Raw genomic sequence first — 19206 nt, 5'->3', positions numbered from 1 at the left:
AAAAGCCAGGCAGGATTTTGCTAAAACTTACCTGAGAAAGCCAAAAAGAAGAATGTTCTCTGGTCAGATGAGACAAAAGTAGAACTTTTTGGGAAAAGTCATCAACATAGAGTTTACGAGGGAAAAAACGATGCCTTCAAAGAAAAGAACCCGGTCCCCACTGTCAAACATGGCAGAGCTTCCCTGATGTTTTTTGGTTGCTTTGCTGCCTCTGGCACTGGACTGCTTGACCGTGTGCGTGGCATTATGAAGTCTGAAGATTACCAACAAATTTTGCACCATACTGTAGGGGCCCAGTGTGAGAAAGCTGGATCTCCCTCAGAGTGACTGACCCAAAACACACTTCAAAAAGTGCTAGAAAATGGTTTGAGAGAAAGCACTGGAGACTTCTAAAGTGGCCAGCAATGATTCCAGACCTGAATCTCACAGAACAACTGTGGAGAGATCGGAAAATGGCAGTTTTGAGTTGGCACCCTTCAAATCTGAGACCTGGAGCAGTTGGCCAAAAAGAATGGTCTAAAATTCCAGCAGAACACTGTTAGAAACTCATTGATGGATACCGGAAGCAGTTCTTCGCAGCTATTTTGTCTAAAGGTTGCGCTACCAAGTATTGGGCTGAGGGTGCCAATACTTTTGTCTGGCCCAATTCTGGAGTTCTATGTAAAATGATAATGATTTTTTTTTTCATTCCCTTTTATGTTTCTTCATTGCAAGCAAAATAAATGAAGATATTACTGCCAGAGCATTTGTAATTGCGATCATTTTCTGGGAGAAATTCTGACAGAATTGCAGGGGTGTCAATACTTTTGGCCAGCAGTGTATTTCCTACCATGAAATTAAAACAACACTCTGTTCTCCCGTGGTCTATATCAGTGCCAAATAAAAACTGGGAGAGATAATGAACTCCGTGCTTTTGCGTAATGCTGATGGCAATGCTCTATGCCAAATTATTATTTTTTTTACGGCGCTTTAAAAACACCAAGTGATTGAACAGGCTGGCATGATCATAGGACATTCGACTGCAAGCTTTTGTGTGGTCAGGTGATTGTATTGTTATGTCTGGTAAGTATAATGGAGTCATTATTGTCTCCATTGTCCATTATCGTCTCAGTGGTGAAACCGGTAGAGCCATTGTGAGCAAAATAAAGTCAAATAGAATAAAGAGGAAAAATGTATTGACTTTAGCGTAGCCCAAAGTAGCAGAGTTAGAGTAACAGTTCTTGTTCACAAATCTACTCGAGTAAAAATAAAAAGTATGATGTGGTAAAACTACACTTAAAAATATTTTTTTTCCCTCCAAAAGTTACTCAAGTGAACGTAACAGAGTAAATCTAATGCAATACTCCCCACTTCTGGTCTTCATATACAACCCCTAGCAAAAATTATGGAATTATCAGTTCTGGACATCATGCACTGAGACATTTTATTATGTAGAACAAACTCAGATAAAAAGCTTGAAAAAATAATGAATTACTTCAAAAGTGCAACTTCTTGGCATTCAGAAACACTAAAAGAAATGAATAAAAAACATTGTGGTGGTCAGTAAATGTTACTTTTATCGATATAAAATTTAATAATAATAATAATAATAATAATATAAAAAAAATATATGTTTCAGGGAAATAAATATAAAATATGATGATGCTGGAACTTTAGTTTGGTACCGTTCCAGTGAGATTTACAAAGATGACTGCCAGAAGAAAACATCAAAATTCCCTCAGTCCATGATGATATGGGATGGGGCTGCATGTCAGGCAAAAGTACTGGGGGTGGGGGGTGGGGGGAGGGGGGGGAGATGGCTGTGGTTAAATCTTCAATAAATGCACAAGTTTACATCGAAATTTTAGACAGCTTTCTTATCCCTTCAATTGAAAATATGTTTGGGGATAATGAAATAATTTTCCAAGATTACAATGCATCATGCAACAGAGCTAAAATTGTTAAAGCATTCCTTGGAGAAAGACTCATCCAGTCAATGTCATGGCCTGCAAATAGCCCAGATCTCAACCCTATTGAATACCTGTGGTGGAAATTGAAAAAAATGGTCCACAACAAGGCTCCGACCTGCAAGAATGATCTGGCAACTGCAATCAAAGTTGGCACCAAATTAATGAAGAATACTCATCAAGTCCATGCCTCAGAGACTGCAAGCTGTCATGAAAGCCAGAGGTGGTGCAACTAAATACTAGATATGTGTTTTGATTGTTATTTTTTTGTTTGTTTCCCATGATTCCATATATTTTTCCTCATAATTGAGTGATTCTATATTTATTTCCCTGCACCTACTCTATAAAAGCAACATTTACTGACCACCACAATATTTTTATTCATTTCTCTTAGTGTTTCTGAATGCTAAAGAGTTACACTTTTGAAATAATTCATTATTTTTTTCAAGCTTTTTATCTGATTTTGTTCTACATAATAAAATGTCTAAGTGAGTGCTCGTCCGAGACTGGTGATTCCATACTTTCTTCTAGCGGTTGTAGTATATCCACCCTATGGCCTATGGACAGAGTATTAACACTGAAACACATGCAATTTTATTTTCTCCAGGAATCTGCGAGATAGCAATGCCAACGGCATTGTCCAGAAGGCCATAACCGCCGCCAATGTCTACAACAACATTGTGAAATACATCGACGATGCCAATATCACATCGCGTACCACCCTGAACTTATCCCATACGGCAGACGACGTAAGTTCAAACATAAAACACAGCAAATATATTCTGTATTATTCTCGTCATTAAGTTGCTTTATCCTTATGTCTTCCATAATTCAGTCTGTCACTGGGATCAAGACGCAGCTTAATGACCTAGTGGTAAAATGTGACAGTGTTTTCAAAGAATCTGTTTCACTGTATTCAGAACAAAAAGGTAGGCCACACTGGTCATCCCACCATGTTGCGTGTGACAATTATCCCATCTTTTTTCATCATTCTGATTCCAGAGGTAGAATCTGCAGTGGATGACAAGCTAAAATACATTGAAGAAACAAAAGAAACCTTGGATAAAAACACAGAAAAACTTGAAGAAATGGTGAAGGATATTGAACCTGAGACAGGTAAAAGAAAGTTCAGCCTTTGCCTAGTGATGTTGAAATGGGCTTTACTTGATATTCTTATCAGAATACAGGGAGTCCTGCAGTTACGAACGAGTTCTGTTTGTATGCTGGTGACAAAATCCGAATTTCCTTGTATGTCGGATGTCACCGTTGAAGTCTAAATTTAAGTTAAAATGCTTCGTGTAATGAAACTAAAATACATTCAAATGAAAAAAAAAATAAAATGCTGTACTTACTATTACTGCTTAGACGTGGATAGAAAGTTGGGGTTTTCAATGTCTCATCTGCAACCAAAAGCACAGAACATGACTACTGCGACACCCAAAAATGGAAACAGCATTCGTGCTCGGGCCAACTTGTCTACCCCTTCCTCTCACTCCAGTCAGATACGCAGTGCGTTTTGGGACAGCCCAGAAAACACAACTCAACACAAAAACAGTGCAGTATGAAGCAGTCACAAAACCTTATTCGTTACATGACTGTCCTTATTTTGATGTTACGTGAATCGGAAGTGGATCCCACTCCTCAGCCTCCCTGGTAAAGTCTATTCAGGGGTGCTAGAGAGGAGGGTTTGTCGGGACGTCAAATCTCGGATTCAGGAGGATCAGTGTGATTTTCATCCCAGTCATGGAACAGTGGACCAGCTGTACACCCTCGGGAGAGTCCTCGAGGGTGCATGGGAGTTCAGCTAACAGGTCTACATGTGTTTTGTGGATTTGGAGAAGGCGTTCGACCGTGTCCCTCAGGGAGCGTTTCGGTACTACTGGACACCAAGCCCCCTGGTAAGGGCTGTTCAGTCCTTGTAAGCCCGGAGCCAGAGTTTGGTTCGCATGGCCAGCAGTTAGTTGGATTTATTCCCAGTGAGGGTTTGACTCTGCCAAGGCTGTCTTTTGCCACTGAATCTTTTCATACCTCTTATGGACAGAATTTCTAGGCGCAGCAAAATTGTTGAGGGGGTCCTGTTTGGTGGCCTCAGCATTGCATCTCTGCTTTTTGCAGATGATGTGGTGCTGTTGGCTTCGTTAAGTTGTGATCACCAACTCTCACTGGAAGGGTTCGCAGCAGAGTGTGAAGCGGTCGGGAGGAAGATCAGCACTGGCAAATCCGAGACAATGGTCCTCAGTCGGAAAAGGGTGGCATGCCCTCACAGGGTCAAGGATGAGATCCTGCCCCAAGTGGAGAAGTTCAAGTATGTTGAGGTCTTCTTGGGGAGATCGACAGTCGGATCGGTATAGCGTCTGCAGTGATGGGGACTCTGTACTGGTCCGTTGTGGTGAAGAAGGAGCTGAGCCAAAAGGCGAAGCTCTTGATTTACCAGTCGATCCAAGTTTCTACCCTCACCTATGGTCATGAGCTGTGGGTCATGACCGAAAGAACAAGATCCCGGATACAAGCGGCCGAAAGGAGTTTCCTCCGCAAAGTGTTCGGGCTCTTCCTTAGAGATAGGGTGAGAAGCTCAGTTATCTTGGAGGGACTCAGACCGCTACTCCTCCACGTTGAGAGGAGCCAGCTGAGGCTACTTGGGCATCTGGTTCGGATGACTCCCGGACGCCTCCCTTAAGAGGTGTTCCGGGCTCGTCCCACCGGCGGGAGGCCTCAGGGAAGACCCAGGACATGCTGGAGAGACTATGTCTCTTGGCTGGCTTGGGAATGCTTTGGGATTTTGCCAGAGGAGCTGCTGCCTTTGCGACCCGACCCTGGATTAAGTGGTAGATAATGGACGGACGGTAAACTTTGGTTTGAATGCAGCATATCTTTTTATGATATCAAGCTTCATTTCCATGATAATTGCATTTCTTTTGATTGTTCCGAGAAGACCCAGCTTTCTACTTCGGGGCCATAATGTGAAAAAGGGACGGCAAAAAAAGGCAAAGATCCTCCCGGCGTACAAACACCGACAACCACTATGCACTGGCTAAGCAGAAATGCGTAACCTGTGACAGGGCATGCTGGGTGGCATGTGCCTTTGGATAGCAAAGAAAAAGGAGCAAAGTTCCACATATGCCCGTTTTTGCACAAAAAGCTAGCTGTACTCCTCATCACTGAGAGCACAGCGGTCACGATGAGCCCACGACTAAAAAGTGAGGAGCAACAGAAGATGAAAACAAATACATAAAAGTTAAGAAGTGCCACAGTGTGGTGGATGTACTAACTAACACCTGTTGCAGAGGCATCTGTTACAAACTACGGTGTTGGGGACTAAATGCCGGACGAGGCACAGGCAAGAGCGGACTGGAATACGGGGATACCGGGGATTTTCCCAGTGGGCCGATGGCCCAGTGGGACGGTGGGCCCGTGGTCAAATGAGCGGACCCTTAAATTAGCCTACCCAAGCATTACAGTAAATTCAGCGAGCGGCAAGGGCAGTTGACCTCCGTGGTTCTTATGTTGTCCAGTACTCTAAATCCACAATTCTGAATAAATTCTGGCCAAGGTTGGTGAATATTAGTAGTACACCTCTCTGACTACTCCTAGACTCAAAACTCATTTCACACATTTCTACTGTAGCTAAATTGAGAAAATTTGAATTAAATGTCCTAAATGTGGTCTTTAATCTGTTAACAGGTTACAGTTCTCATTTTTGTGGTACTGTAAATCCACAATTCTGAATAAGTTCTGGCCATCATTGTTAAATATTAGTAATAGACCTCTCTGACTACACCCATACTCACACCTACGCATTTTTATTGTGAAAATATACAGCAAGGTTGAATTAAAAGTCCTAAATGTGGACTTTGATCTGGTTACAGGTTACAGTTCTCATTTTTCTGGTACTGTAAATCCACAATTTTGAATAGGTTCTGGCCAAGGTTAGTGAATATTAGAAGTGGACCTCTCTGTGTTGCTGGCTGGATGGTTTCCATCACTATCCATGAAGTGGGCCGGCCTTTCAATGACTCCTGGGCCACTCCGCCCCTGGGCACAGGCGTTGTAAAGTCGAAAACGTCGTAGGTCGAGGACACCAAAACCTGACGACTCCCTGTATATGAATATAAATCTGTTTCTATCTTTATTATTTAAACCAGGACGTATAAAAAACCTTACCACATCTCTTAACTTTTCCAGCCCGGACTAACCAGCGACTGGAATATACACTCAAGGTGGCTGAGGGAACTCTTAACCGCTCAGCACAGGTCCTTGAGACCATTAAACCTATCAGTTCCAAAGTAGAGGAATGGGAAAATAATCTGAAAAACAACAAATATTCCACAGTTGCCTATGAACAAGCTGTTGTTTCTGCGAGAGAATCGGGTATGTTATTTTGTGTGTATTGAAAGTAACAAAAATCTTCAAACTATCACTCAAGTTTTCATTGTAGTCACCTTCAACTGTTGTGTGTTTGTGAGTCTTGCTGCCTTCAAAATGTAAACAAATAAGATTTTATTTATAAAATATACTGTACAGTACAGTTCTCTTCCGGGTTTAGATTACTGACTTTGCTGCTGAAAGAATATTCTAGTTTTCCTTCAGAAGCTCTACTTTCTTGGAATGTTTCCTGGCAGTTATTCATTCAAATGCCTACCTAATAATTGAAATGCACCAAAAACTATTTGCAATACAAATGCAGATTCTCTGTATTATTATTAGTCACTTCTTACATGCTTCATGTTTTGTTCAATATACCTGCAGTGGATCACCTTCATTTTCTTGTTCCTGAGCTTCTGGAAAAGCTTAAAGTGGTTGAGCAGAAAAAGCCTGTCAATAACATAACTACGAATGTCATGAGAATCAGAGAACTCATAGCTCAGGCCAGAAGTGTGGCAAAGAAGGTAATTTCACACGCAATATATGCATATCAATCTTTAGCTACCGCTCCAATATAACATTTTCAAATGGTTCCAACGAATTTGAAATGTGAGTTTAATAACACCAGTAACTGTAATTGTAATAATGCATTATGCAATGTGTTAGAAATGGCTACTACTGTATTTTTCGGACTGTAAGTCACAGTTTTTTTCATCGTTTGGCTGGGGGTGCGACTTATACTCGAGCGACTTATGTGTGAAAATATTAACACATTATTATATCATTTCACATGGTATTTTGGTGTTTTGGAGTGACACTGATGGTTTGGTAAACTTGTCAGCATGTTGTTTATGCTATAGTTATCTGAATAACTCTTAATAGCTATGTTACGTTAACCTACCGGCCACGTTCGCATTTCGTTGTTCATGCATCATGTAACATTATCATACTGTACACTTATTCAGCATGTTGTTCTCTATTATATTTTTATTTTAAATTGTCTTTCAAGAGGACATATCGGTTCTATGTGTTGGATTTTATCAAGTAAATTTCCCCCCAAAATGCGACTTACCGTATACTCCTGTACGACTTATATGTTTTTTTTCCCTCTTCATTGCGCATTTTTGGGCTGGTGCGACTTATACTCAGGTGCGACTTATAGTCCAAAATATACGGTAATCAGAAACTTTATACCCAAGGTAATAATTTGACAAATATTACCCGTACCATGAAAGGAAAAAACTCCTAGTTTAAATAGTCTTCATATTAAAGATGATTGCTCAAAGTATTTAGGTATGCAAATCGCAAATTCCTTAGACCTCTGATAACAGTCGTCCAATATTATCATGTAGCCGATAATATCGGCCGATAAAAGCATTTTAAAATTATATCAGATAATATGGACATTTGTTTTTCATTATCGGTTATGGCCCAACATGCAAGGTTCCCATCAAAGTGAATGTAGAAGCCTTCCGCCTTTATACAACGGCTGGTCACAGCTTAGCACAACAGTTATGCCTCTTGACCATTAGATGTCTCCAAACTAAGATACTTGGGATATTTGAAGTGAGCAGACCATTTGACCTGGGTATGACAAGCCAATTAGCCATAATATGTTAAATCCACGACCACATATATCGGTATCGGATTTCTGGAGTCGGACAATATCGGTTGTAGGTTAATAAGTCATTATTGGACAACTCTAACTCTGATGGTGGAGATAATGATAAAAACAAGCTAAAAATAATACTAAACACACTCTTTATAATTACTGTGCCTGTTCAACCTGGCACTGTCTTTCCGCAGGTATGCACATGATAAAGGTGGTATTTTTCCCTACAATGCTTTTGTCGAAGGCGGCACCATTGTAAACACAGAGTCAAACTGATAGCAACTTTTCGGGAATGACTATCGTCTTTTAAAATGGGACAATCTCAGTTTAACCACTGAGAACCGTGTTAGAAGTATTTCTTAAAAACATTTTAAAAAAAATGTATATTGAAAAATGTGGGCCATTTCATGAATAATTAAAGTGCAATACTTACATATGTCTCCTTCAAAGTGAAGTTTAGATTGATCAAATCCATGTTTTTCGCCCTAGGCTCAAGTTTCCATGAAGTTTAACGGTCAATCTTCAGTGGAAATTCATGCTGATACCAGCCTTGAAGACCTAAAGGCAGTGACATCCATCAGTTTATTCATGAGAGTTGACCCAGACAAGGATCCAATAGAGGACCGTTTCATTTTATATCTGGGAGACAGAAATGTAAGTATATTACTATACCACTGAGACTTACTTTGACTAGAAATGCACATACAAAGGGTAACACTTACTAATGTGAGCCTTTTTATGGCTGTTTTTAGCCAGGTTTGGGGGAAAAAAACATTTTGTTTTGTCTATATACCATGTATAAATGTTTAACATGCCAACAAACCAAGGTCCTGAATGACCACTGTCATTCATGACCTTTATTAGGGTGTCTGGCACTACATCCTCCCGGAGCATCTTCTACAGCCTTTCCTAAAGGCCCTGGTTGAAATCCTTCACTAATATACCGGCACATGTAGATTAGTTGGGTAAACCCCCTGGCACCCTCGAGGTCCTGCTGGAGATGCACGGTTGGTCCACTTTTCTACAGCTGGCTTGAAAATCATACTCGTCCCCTTAAAGTTTAAATTTCACTTCCCAATTCATCCTCCTTTCTAGCACCTCTAAAAAGAACTCATGATTGTTCTGTAATTGGGGAGCCGTCCCTTCACCAACCCATCCCCTTAAGGCTACTTTCCCATGCAATGTTGTAGATGGGTGTAAACCAGAACAGCTTCACAGCAAGTCTTTGCGCCTGTGAATGGCGACAGGGATGGGAACAATGGTGTCAGATTTCAGGCAACTGGGGACCGTGAAGGCAGATAGTGAGAGGTTGAAGATGGTTGTAAAACTCCCCACTAGCGTGTCTGCACTGAACCTCAGTACCCTGCCTTGGACACTATCGGGACCAGCAGCCTTTGAAGGGTTCACAACTCGTATCACTCCCCCTTACCTTCTCCGTGCTCACAGTAAGGGCCAGGGCATCAGCGGGCAGCCACTCAGGGGCATTCTCCTCCTCTCAGTGTCAGAGAATCTTCCGCACTGCTGGCAGTATGTTGAATTCATCCCAGTGAGGGTTGGGCTCCGCCAAGGTTGCCCTTTGTCACTGATTCTGTTCATAACTTATCTGGACAGAATTTCTTGGTGCAGCCAAAGTGTGATGGGTCCGGTTTGGTGGCCTCTGCCTTGCATCTCTGCTTTTTGCAGATGATGTGGTGCTGTTGGCGTCATCAAGCAGTGATCTCCAACTCTCACTGGAAGGGTTTGCAGCCAAGTGTGAAGCGGTTGGGATGACGATCAGCACCTCCAAATCCAAGACCATGGTCCTCAGTCTGAAAAGGGTAGCATGTCCTCTTCGGGTCGGGGATGAGATCCTGCCCCAAGTGGAGGAGTTCAAGGATGCTAGGGTGGTTCGGTGCAGCGCCTGCAGTGATTCGGACTCTACACCGGTCCTTTGTGGTTAAGAAGGAGCTGGGCCAAAAGGTGAAGTTCTCGGTTTACCAGTTGATCTACATTCCTACCCTCACCTATGGTTACAAGCTGTGGGTTGTGCCTGCACATAACAAGATCCCGGATACAAGTGGTCGAAATAAGTTGTCCTCCGGAGGCTCTCTTTCAGACATAGGATGAGAAGCTCGGTCATTAGGGAGGGACTCAGGGTCAATCCTCCGCATTGAGAGGAGCAATCTGAGGTGGCTCGAGCATCTGGTTCGAATGCCTCCTGGACGCCTCCCTGGAGAAGTGTTCCAGGCATGTCCCACCGGGACAACCCAGGACATGCTTGAGAGGCTATGTCTCTCGGCTGGCCTGGAAATGCCTTGGGATCATGCCAGAAGAGTTGGTTGAAGTGGCCGAGGAGAGGGAAGTCTGGCCTTCCCTGCTAAAGCTGCTGCCCCCGTGACCCGACCCCGGATTATGCTGTAGATGATGGATGGATGGATGGATGGTTGGATGGATGGATGGATGGATGCCCAGCCAGACACGTCGGGGGTTTCATTACATGAAGTGTCCCTCCATTTTTCTGGCATATGCTGCCTTCGCCTGCTTGAGTCCCCTCTTCAGGTTGGATCTGGCTGAGCTGTACAATTCTATGTCTTCAGACCTGAAGGCAGAGTCCCATACTTTTAGCAGCTGCTTAAACTCATTGTTCATCCACTTAGCTATTTGGATAACATCTAAATTAAACCTTAAATCAATTAAATCATCTAGTCGAAAGATGTCCCACTTGGTTGCATTGAAACCGTGTCTGTGGGACAGTATTTAGATTCTCCCCTCTAGCAATATTTTTTGAACAAGAGGTCTGTCTGATGGGGTGAGAAAACAGGACAGACGATCATACTGTCCTCGGTGGGGGAGGAGGAAGACGTTATAGCCATCCTTGATTTTGCTGTGAACTTTATCCAGCATGTTAAGACCTCTTGTTGCACATGTGACGTGTGGGTAACATTTTGGGAGCAAAGTTTTGAAGTCCACATGATTAAAGTCTCCTGTCACAATGAAAATAGCAGTGTCTCTGACACTATGTTAGCATGAGCACTGTGTGGTGTATACACGGATGTATAGAGCTGTAACCATGACGATCGTGTGCTTGCGGGCCAGTTAAACTTCTTCGTCTGTCTCTCAAGCAACAGAATATAATTATATCAAATATGCATTTATTTAAATAAAAACTGAGTTGCATTAGAGGGTTCAAAGAGTCGGGTCTGGAAGGCAGGTTGTCGACCTCTGATCGAGAGCCGTTTGGAACTCTTTGTGGGTCAAAAGCATTTCTAGAGCCTCGCTTCTAGGGACCTTTGATAATACCTAAGGGACATCAACCACATAAATAGGTGAATTTGCCTCATACTCCTGGAATTTGGCTCCCTTATCGGAAACTGTTGGTGGAATTGCGGAAATCTTAAAAGGATTCTCACCACCAAGTCACAACATTAATATAATATTTTGATTGCTGCCTACTGTCCCCTTAGGGCAAGAAAGACTACATGGGACTTGCCATCAAAAATGATAATCTTGTGTACATGTATAATCTTGGTGGTGAATACGTTGAAATCCCGCTGAGTTCAAAACCTGTCAGCCAATGGCCAGCTGTGTTCAACTACATCAAAGTAGAGAGGTACAATCATGATAGTTTCGCTCCTGTCAAACATATTTCATTCAAATAAAAAAATAGTATAGTTATTTCATGTTTGCTTTTCTTTTAGGTTGGGCAGACATGGAAAAGTCTACCTAATCATTCCCAGCCAGAGATCCACAGATGAACAAAAGTTCATTCAGAAAGGCGAAGCTCCAGGAACCGACTCACTTTTTGACATTGACCCTAAAGATATGGTGTTCTTTGTTGGAGGTGTCCCACCGGATGTCACGGTATTTTGCATTATTATCTGTAATTATAAACAAATGCATCTGGATTGAAAAACAATTAAATTTACACAAATCTTATATTTAATTTTTAATTTCAGCTCCCACCACCTTTGACCCTCGCTCCATTTGTGGGCTGCATTGAGTTGGCCTCGCTAAACAATGATGTGATCAGTCTATATAATTTCAAAAACACTCACAAAATGGATGTGGTTGAATCAACACCATGTTCCAGGTATATTCCGTTGAAAACATTTTTAGTAACTCTTGGAGTTTGGCATTGCGAGCACTACGATGAAGAACGTATCCTGTGTTAGTCAGACCCCGATGCTATCGTGCTAAGGTGCAGTCAAATTTGTATGAGTCCTGTTGAAGTTCTTAATCTAACAATCTAATTTCTAGCTTGATGGTTATTCAGCCTTTTCTCAATACTCTACAGTATATTGTGGGACCTGGATACTACATATTACATCTAATACCGTTTCTCTTTGCAATTGCAGGTACAAACTGGCATTCTCGCAGAGTCGTATTGCAAGCTATTTGTTTGATGGAAAGGGCTATGCACTGATCAATAACATAGAACGGAGAGGGAAATTTGGTTATGTCACAAGATTTGACATTTCAGTGCGAACAGTTGCAAACAATGGAGTGCTTTTCGTCATGGTCAATGCTGTAAGTTAACTACAATTACTAAAGGGGGCAGAGAATCTTTTACTAAGACCCGTTAACGAGGGGTGGATCTTCACTGCTGTTACTGTTTGGGATTATTTATAGCAGTGTATGATGTATATTTATTTGTCAAGATTGTGTGAAAACTAAGCTTAAAAATGAGTTTTTGTGCACTGAAACAGTACAATATACACTGTATCAACGTTGTTTTTGGCAGCCCTTTTAATTTTCGTTTTTACAATAATACCATTTAGTCTTAGTCATATTTTAGTCATTTCAAAATGTGTTATTTGTAGTTGTGTTTTTTTTTTTTTTTTGACGAAAACTCAAGACTACTTTCGTCTAGCTATAGTTGACATTTACAATAAATGTTTTCGTCTATAAAAAAAAAAAAACAAAAAAAAAAACTTCAATAATAAAAAATAAATAAAGCTTTCCAACTATTTCGAATGAACATTGACAGATGAGCACATGTTGTAGTGTCTAGAAGGATAAAGCCAATTTGGTGATAAAACACACTCAGCAGGAAAATGGTACCGTATTTTCCACATTATAAGGCATACTTAAAAGCCTTAAAGTTTCTCAAAAGCTGACTGCCCCTTATACAGGTAGTCCCCGAGTTACGAACGAGTTCCGTTCCTGCGCTGGCGACGTAACCTGAATTTCCGTGCAAGTCGGAATTAACCCTTTAAGTAACCCAAATACATCTAAAATGTAATAAACGTGATATTAATAAAATAAAGTAAAAAGTTTGACAGACAGATAGATATTACTTCCCTCTGGTAACACTAATCACACCATAGTTCCTCTTACAACTGACATTTATTAATCCGTCACAATCAAACTATGAACACACTATTAGAAAATGAAATACAATAACGACAAAAAGCATACAATAATGCTATAAAGTAAACCAATAGAGACATATTTGCTTACAAAAATAATAACAAGGGAAATAAGGTCCAAATCTTGTGGTCCAATTCAACAAGGAAACGGCAGCTATTACTGGCACCGGTTCAGCGGTGAAAACGAACGCTGCTCTGGTCCGAGTGACACAAAGGAAAGTGGAGCGCATATACAGTACTGTAGTCAGGGCTGTCAACAGACTTGCAGGGGCCCGGGGACAAGAGACCATTATATTCTGTCTTGCCAAGATAAGAAAGCAAATCTTATCGTGTCTGCATGGAGACTAGAGACGACACTGTTGAGTCAGAGGGTGCAGCATGTCACATGAGTGACACAAAAAGACACTGCTACGATGCAAACTAACTACACATAAAGATGTCACACATTGTGAACAAGTGACGGAAACCATTTTCCTCTCGTTCTCGTATCGTCAGACGAAACTGGCATTTGTCTCGTTATGTTTTGATCTCGAGGAACATGTTTTTAGCTCGTTATTGTCTCCTCATCGCCATAAAAAAACTATTCGTTGATTAAATATTTTCGTTACCGTCATGATTGACGAAAACAACACTGCACTTTATACTAAATTAAAGCATGCTAGGGGGAATTATTACCTGCCTGTGTAATCAAATCTACTGTACTGCATACACAAAATAACCATATCCTTTCCTTTTTTTTTCACATTTCCCAGGAAAAATTCTTTCTCTTAGAAATTAAAAATGGATATTTGCGCTTAATGTATGACTTTGGCTTCAGTGATGGTCCAAAGGTTTTGGAGGACAACTTACCAAAATTGAAAATAAATGATGCAAGATATCACGAGGTATGTATATTTTTATTTTCATTAAATTGGCTTAATAAGAATACCCAAAATGAATCTTTTTATTTACACTAATGTATTATCTGTGTTCTTGCCCTTGGCACAGATATCAGTAATCTATCATCAGTCAAAGAAGATTATCCTTCTAGTGGACAAAGGCCATGTTAAGTCTATGGAGAATCCGAAAACCACTTTGCCATTCTCAGATATCTACATAGGTGGGGCCCCCTCACATATTGTCCAATCAAGGTGAGAAGACGCTTCCTGTGCAATCTAATGTTTGCTTTTGAAACTTGTCAATTTACAGTGCCTTGCAAAAGTATTCGGCCCCCTTGAATCTTGCAACCTTTCGCCACATTTCAGGCTTCAAACATAAAGATATGAAATTTATTTTTTTTGTCAAGAATCAACAACAAGTGGGACACAATTGTGAAGTGGAACAACATTTATTGGATAATTTAAACTTTTTTAACAAATAAAAAACTGAAAAGTGGGGCGTGCAATATTATTCGGCCCCTTTACTTTCAGTGCAACAAACTCACTCCAGAAGTTCAGTGAGGATCTCTGAATGATCCAATGTTGTCCTAAATGACCGATGATGATAAATAGAATCCACCGGTGTGTAATCAAGTCTCCGTATAAATGCACCTGCTCTGTGATAGTCTCAGGGTTCAGTTTAAAGTGCAGAGAGCATTATGAAAACCAAGGAACACACCAAGCAGGTCCGAGATACTGTTGTGGAGAAGTTTAAAGCCGGATTTGGATACAAAAAGATTTCCCAAGCTTTAAACATCTCAAGGAGCACTGTGCAAGCCATCATATTGAAATGGAAGGAGCATCAGACCACTGCAAATCTACCAAGACCCGGCCGTCCTTCCAAACTTTCTTCTCAAACAAGGAGAAAACTGATCAGAGATGCAGCCAAGAGGCCCATGATCACTCTGGATGAACTGCAGAGATCTACAGCTGAGGTGGGAGAGTCTGTCCATAGGACAACAATCAGTCGTACACTGCACAAATCTGGCCTTTATGGAAGAGTGGCAAGAAGAAAGCCATTTCTCAAAGATATCCATAAAAAGTCTCGTTTAAAGTTTGCCACAAGCCACCTGGGAGACACACCAAACATGTGGAAGAAGGTGCTCTGGTCAGATGAAACCAAAATTGAACTTTTTGGCCACAATGCAAAACGATATGTTTGGCGTAAAAGCAACACAGCTCATCACCCTGAACACACCATCCCCACTGTCAAACATGGTGGTGGCAGCATCATGGTTTGGGCCTGCTTTTCTTCAGCAGGGACAGGGAAGAGGGTTAAATTGACGGGAAGATGGATGCAGCCAAATACAGGAACATTCTGGAAGAAAACCTGTTGGTATCTGCACAAGACCTGAGACTGGGACGGAGATTTATCTTCCAACAGGACAATGATCCAAAACATAAAGCCAAATCTACAATGGAATGGTTCAAAAATAAACGTATCCAGGTGTTAGAATGGCCAAGTCAAAGTCCAGACCTGAATCTAATCGAGAATCTGTGGAAAGAGCTGAAGACTGCTGTTCACAAACACTCTCCATCCAACCTCACTGAGCTCGAGCTGTTTTGCAAGGAAGAATGGGCAAGAATGTCAGTCTCTCGATGTGCAAAACTGATAGAAACATACCCCAAGCGACTTGCAGCTGTAATTGGAGCAAAAGGTGGCGCTACAAAGTATTAACGCAAGGGGGCCGAATAATATTGCACACCCCACTTTTCAGTTTTTTATTTGTTAAAAAAGTTTAAATTATCCAATAAATTTTGTTACACTTCACGATTGTGTCCCACTTGTTGTTGATTCTTGACAAAAAAATTAAAATTCATATCTTTATGTTTAAAGCCTGAAATGTGGCGAAAGGTTGCAAGGTTCAAGGGGGCCGAATACTTTTGCAAGGCACTGTACTTAACATAATATTTTGTTATTGAAGAATTTATAGTATTGTGTTAGTATAGAAACTAAAGAGTACCCGTCCGTTTTATTAAAAAAAATATATACAGTGCATGCATCATACATTTTAAGACACAGATATGAAAATTCAATACTTTTTCCAAGACTTTTAAAGGTATTATTTCAAAATTCATAAATTCAATGCTTTTAAGACCTTTTAAGACCCCGCGCAAACCCTGCCTAAAATAAGTCTGTCAAGCTTATTTTCAGCTAGCTATTTTTGTTATTTCAAGAAATCTAAGTGAGTAAAGTTTACTTGAAGCACTAGCAGATTATTTTACTTATTTCTAGTAGATTTACACTGAAAAAAAAAGAGAATTTAACAAGTGTTAAAGGAGGTGTGTTTTTGCTGTAAAGAACAACGCATTTAAAGAATGTCATTAAAAAAAAAAATTCCATCATTTTTTCTTAATTGGCATGTTTAAGGTTTCAATTACTATAAATAAAATGTTTTATCTTCTATCACTCTTGGTTTTATGGGATTGTTTAAAAGTTTATAAATCCCCTGTATTATCTTTTGTACTTTATGCCACATTTTCCCCCCGTATTATTGTTTTCTTTGTTGCTTGATTGTGTGCCGTCATCTTCTGTTCATTTAAGAGAACTAAAAAAAGTCGACTCTTGTCTCGACTTTTTTTCCCCTTCATCTGTGATAATGTCTCTGTCACCAGGCCCGAGCTTTCTGCCGTGGTTGGGTTTAAAGGTTGTGTCAAAGGCTTCTTATTCCAGAAAAAAGACTTCAACCTCTTGGAGGAGCCTGGCACAATTGGCATCAGTAGTGGCTGCCCTGAGGAGTCTTTTGTAAGTGTCCCAAATTCATCGTCATTCAGTAATCGACTCTGTGATGAATAAACATTCTCATTCATTTTATAGGCATCTCATAAAGCCCATTTCATTGGTGACAGCTACTTGAGGTCCTCGGCAAAGATTTCACCATTCAGAAATTTTGAAGGAGGCCTCAACTTTAAAACATACGATGCCAATGGACTACTATTCTACCATACTGAAGGGGTAAAATCACACTTATCTTAGTTTAGTTCCGAGTGCCTTTACCAGTTGCAGTGATAATTTGCTTTAGAAATTCAGTAACTGTTGCATTTTGTATTTTTACCACTTCAGCCTGACGAATTCAGCATCTCCCTTGAGAACGGAGCAGTGGTGATGAACATACTTGGAACCAGAGTTAAAACACATAAGAAACACTATAATGATGGAAGGACGCACTTCTTGTTAGCCTCAGTGAACAATCAGAAGTAAGCATTTTATTTTACTTTGACGAAAGCTTTTGATTTTGATCAGGGATGAAAGTGGGCCGAAACGGTCAGGTACACCGTACCACTAAACCGGTACTGTGCTTCGATCCCAAAAATATCACTGCGACTGTCAACACCCCTCGTTACTAAACCTGGCAGGCTGCCACACATGCATCTCCAAGGAGAAAACAATGTCAGATTTACCTACACAAGTGTTAACGACAAGTCTAATAAAGTGCTTGTTTAGCGTTATCCATTTCCACCGATATTTTTTATTTCTTCCACAGAGTTCTGTTCAGCGGCTCTCTTTCAGTGTATCAACGGTCTGATGAGTCGCGTTGATGTGCGCATGCGTACAGCAAACCTAACTGGACTTGTTTTTTAAATTTGCTGACAAACTGACATGTGAACAACATAGATAGTGAGATGTGATTGGTTCAAATGCACATGTGTTTTCTGGAACAACCCAAAAAAGAATAAACCAGAGAAGTAACAAACAACTTGTTGAATTATTACGATAAAAAAGGACAATGCAATGAAAATTTGATAAGATCTTTAAAGGGAACCTCGGTCTTAAAGTGCCTGGGACAGCATAAAAAAAAAAATCTTAAATAATATTATTATGTGAATTAGAATCATATTTTGAGACGATTCGACTATATACAACAATTTGGCAAAGCAGAGATGACGAGAAATTAGTCTTTTAATCTGCCATTTAGCCCTGCCTGTCATTATAGCACTCTAGTGTCCCCAGCTGGGGGATGACGTCGGCGGGGTTACGATTTCATCTAATTTAGAATTCAGCCCATTGAGGGGGAGTTATTCAGAATGCGGAAAATGCGACAAAGAGAGCAGAAAAATGTCATAGTTTCAATCTCTCTACTCCAATATTTTTACAGGATATTCTTTTTATCCAAGAATTTTTCCTAATTTCTAAATTAATGGTATAGTCATGACAAATAAAAGTCTTGTGCTATATGTGACATGGCAAAATGACTCCATAATGGTCAAGACTATTGACTTCTTGCCACCCAAACGATATTTCATGTCACCGGAGTTAGTCCGGCTTTTGTCATTTGCCTGCTCCAGGTTCAAAGAGCGTAAACAAACCAGGAGGTGTGACAGCTAGCCGACATGCTAACCCGAACAGAGCGGCATTTCCAAGTCTTATTCTTGCCTTTAGAAGCGAATCACATAAAATCACATAAAACTACCCCGGATCACATCACACGTTGGCGGGGTTGTCAATTGTCTTCACCCCCCCCCGGCGGTGTGCAAATTAGAGCTCGTCGTTGCGTCGTAGCTTGTTTGCCGGGGAAGCAGCTGGAGAATGACTGCCGGACAGGCCGGCCGATGTTGGAGGAGCGCGTAACTGCCCTAGCCCAACCCGAGGATAGTGTTCTATTGCCGGGCACATGAAGAGAGCAGGGGGACTGGAAGTCTGGGCGATATAGAGAACTGCACGAGCATACGTAAGCCAAGTATAACACTCTCCCGGAGGGCACGTGAAGAGGACCGAGGGGGGTGTGCGACAAGCTGCCAGTTGTTGGCCGAGTGGCAATCTCAGTGGACAAGGAGCATTGTCAGCCACAAAATGCAAGCCACATCCATATTCCATGTGCCATAATCCCAGTTTTTGACATAATACAAAACACAATGTTTACTCACTTCCTCGTAAGTCCAATGGTCCCATAATTGTCGGACTTGTTTTGGCCAATATTGGGGTGGGGGTTTTTGAAACCCTAAAAGGCTCACATGCCTCTCTCTGGCGCAGCTACCAAACCCTGCAGCACATTTAGCTGGCGTGATGCGAAAAATCAACA

At 41.0% G+C, this 19206-nt stretch overlaps 1 protein-coding gene across 1 annotated transcript in view; it reads left to right on the top strand.

Annotated features, from left to right (window-relative positions):
• Nucleotides 1-19206, top strand: part of lama4 (laminin, alpha 4) — a 106561-nt gene that overhangs the window by 57527 nt on the left and 29828 nt on the right. Inside the window, exons 16-30 of the mRNA XM_057823020.1 lie at nucleotides 2554-2695; nucleotides 2782-2875; nucleotides 2949-3062; nucleotides 6129-6314; nucleotides 6693-6832; nucleotides 8410-8574; nucleotides 11364-11509; nucleotides 11598-11760; nucleotides 11856-11989; nucleotides 12255-12426; nucleotides 14021-14152; nucleotides 14256-14398; nucleotides 16802-16931; nucleotides 17004-17141; nucleotides 17250-17383. Coding sequence (XP_057679003.1) covers nucleotides 2554-2695; nucleotides 2782-2875; nucleotides 2949-3062; nucleotides 6129-6314; nucleotides 6693-6832; nucleotides 8410-8574; nucleotides 11364-11509; nucleotides 11598-11760; nucleotides 11856-11989; nucleotides 12255-12426; nucleotides 14021-14152; nucleotides 14256-14398; nucleotides 16802-16931; nucleotides 17004-17141; nucleotides 17250-17383 — 2133 coding nt within the window. The remainder of the gene's footprint in view (nucleotides 1-2553; nucleotides 2696-2781; nucleotides 2876-2948; nucleotides 3063-6128; nucleotides 6315-6692; nucleotides 6833-8409; nucleotides 8575-11363; nucleotides 11510-11597; nucleotides 11761-11855; nucleotides 11990-12254; nucleotides 12427-14020; nucleotides 14153-14255; nucleotides 14399-16801; nucleotides 16932-17003; nucleotides 17142-17249; nucleotides 17384-19206) is intronic.

The sequence above is a fragment of the Corythoichthys intestinalis genome, chromosome 19 (assembly GCF_030265065.1).
Source record: "Corythoichthys intestinalis isolate RoL2023-P3 chromosome 19, ASM3026506v1, whole genome shotgun sequence".
NCBI classification, from domain to species: domain Eukaryota; kingdom Metazoa; phylum Chordata; class Actinopteri; order Syngnathiformes; family Syngnathidae; genus Corythoichthys; species Corythoichthys intestinalis.
This window is presented reverse-complemented; position numbering and strand designations above follow the sequence as displayed.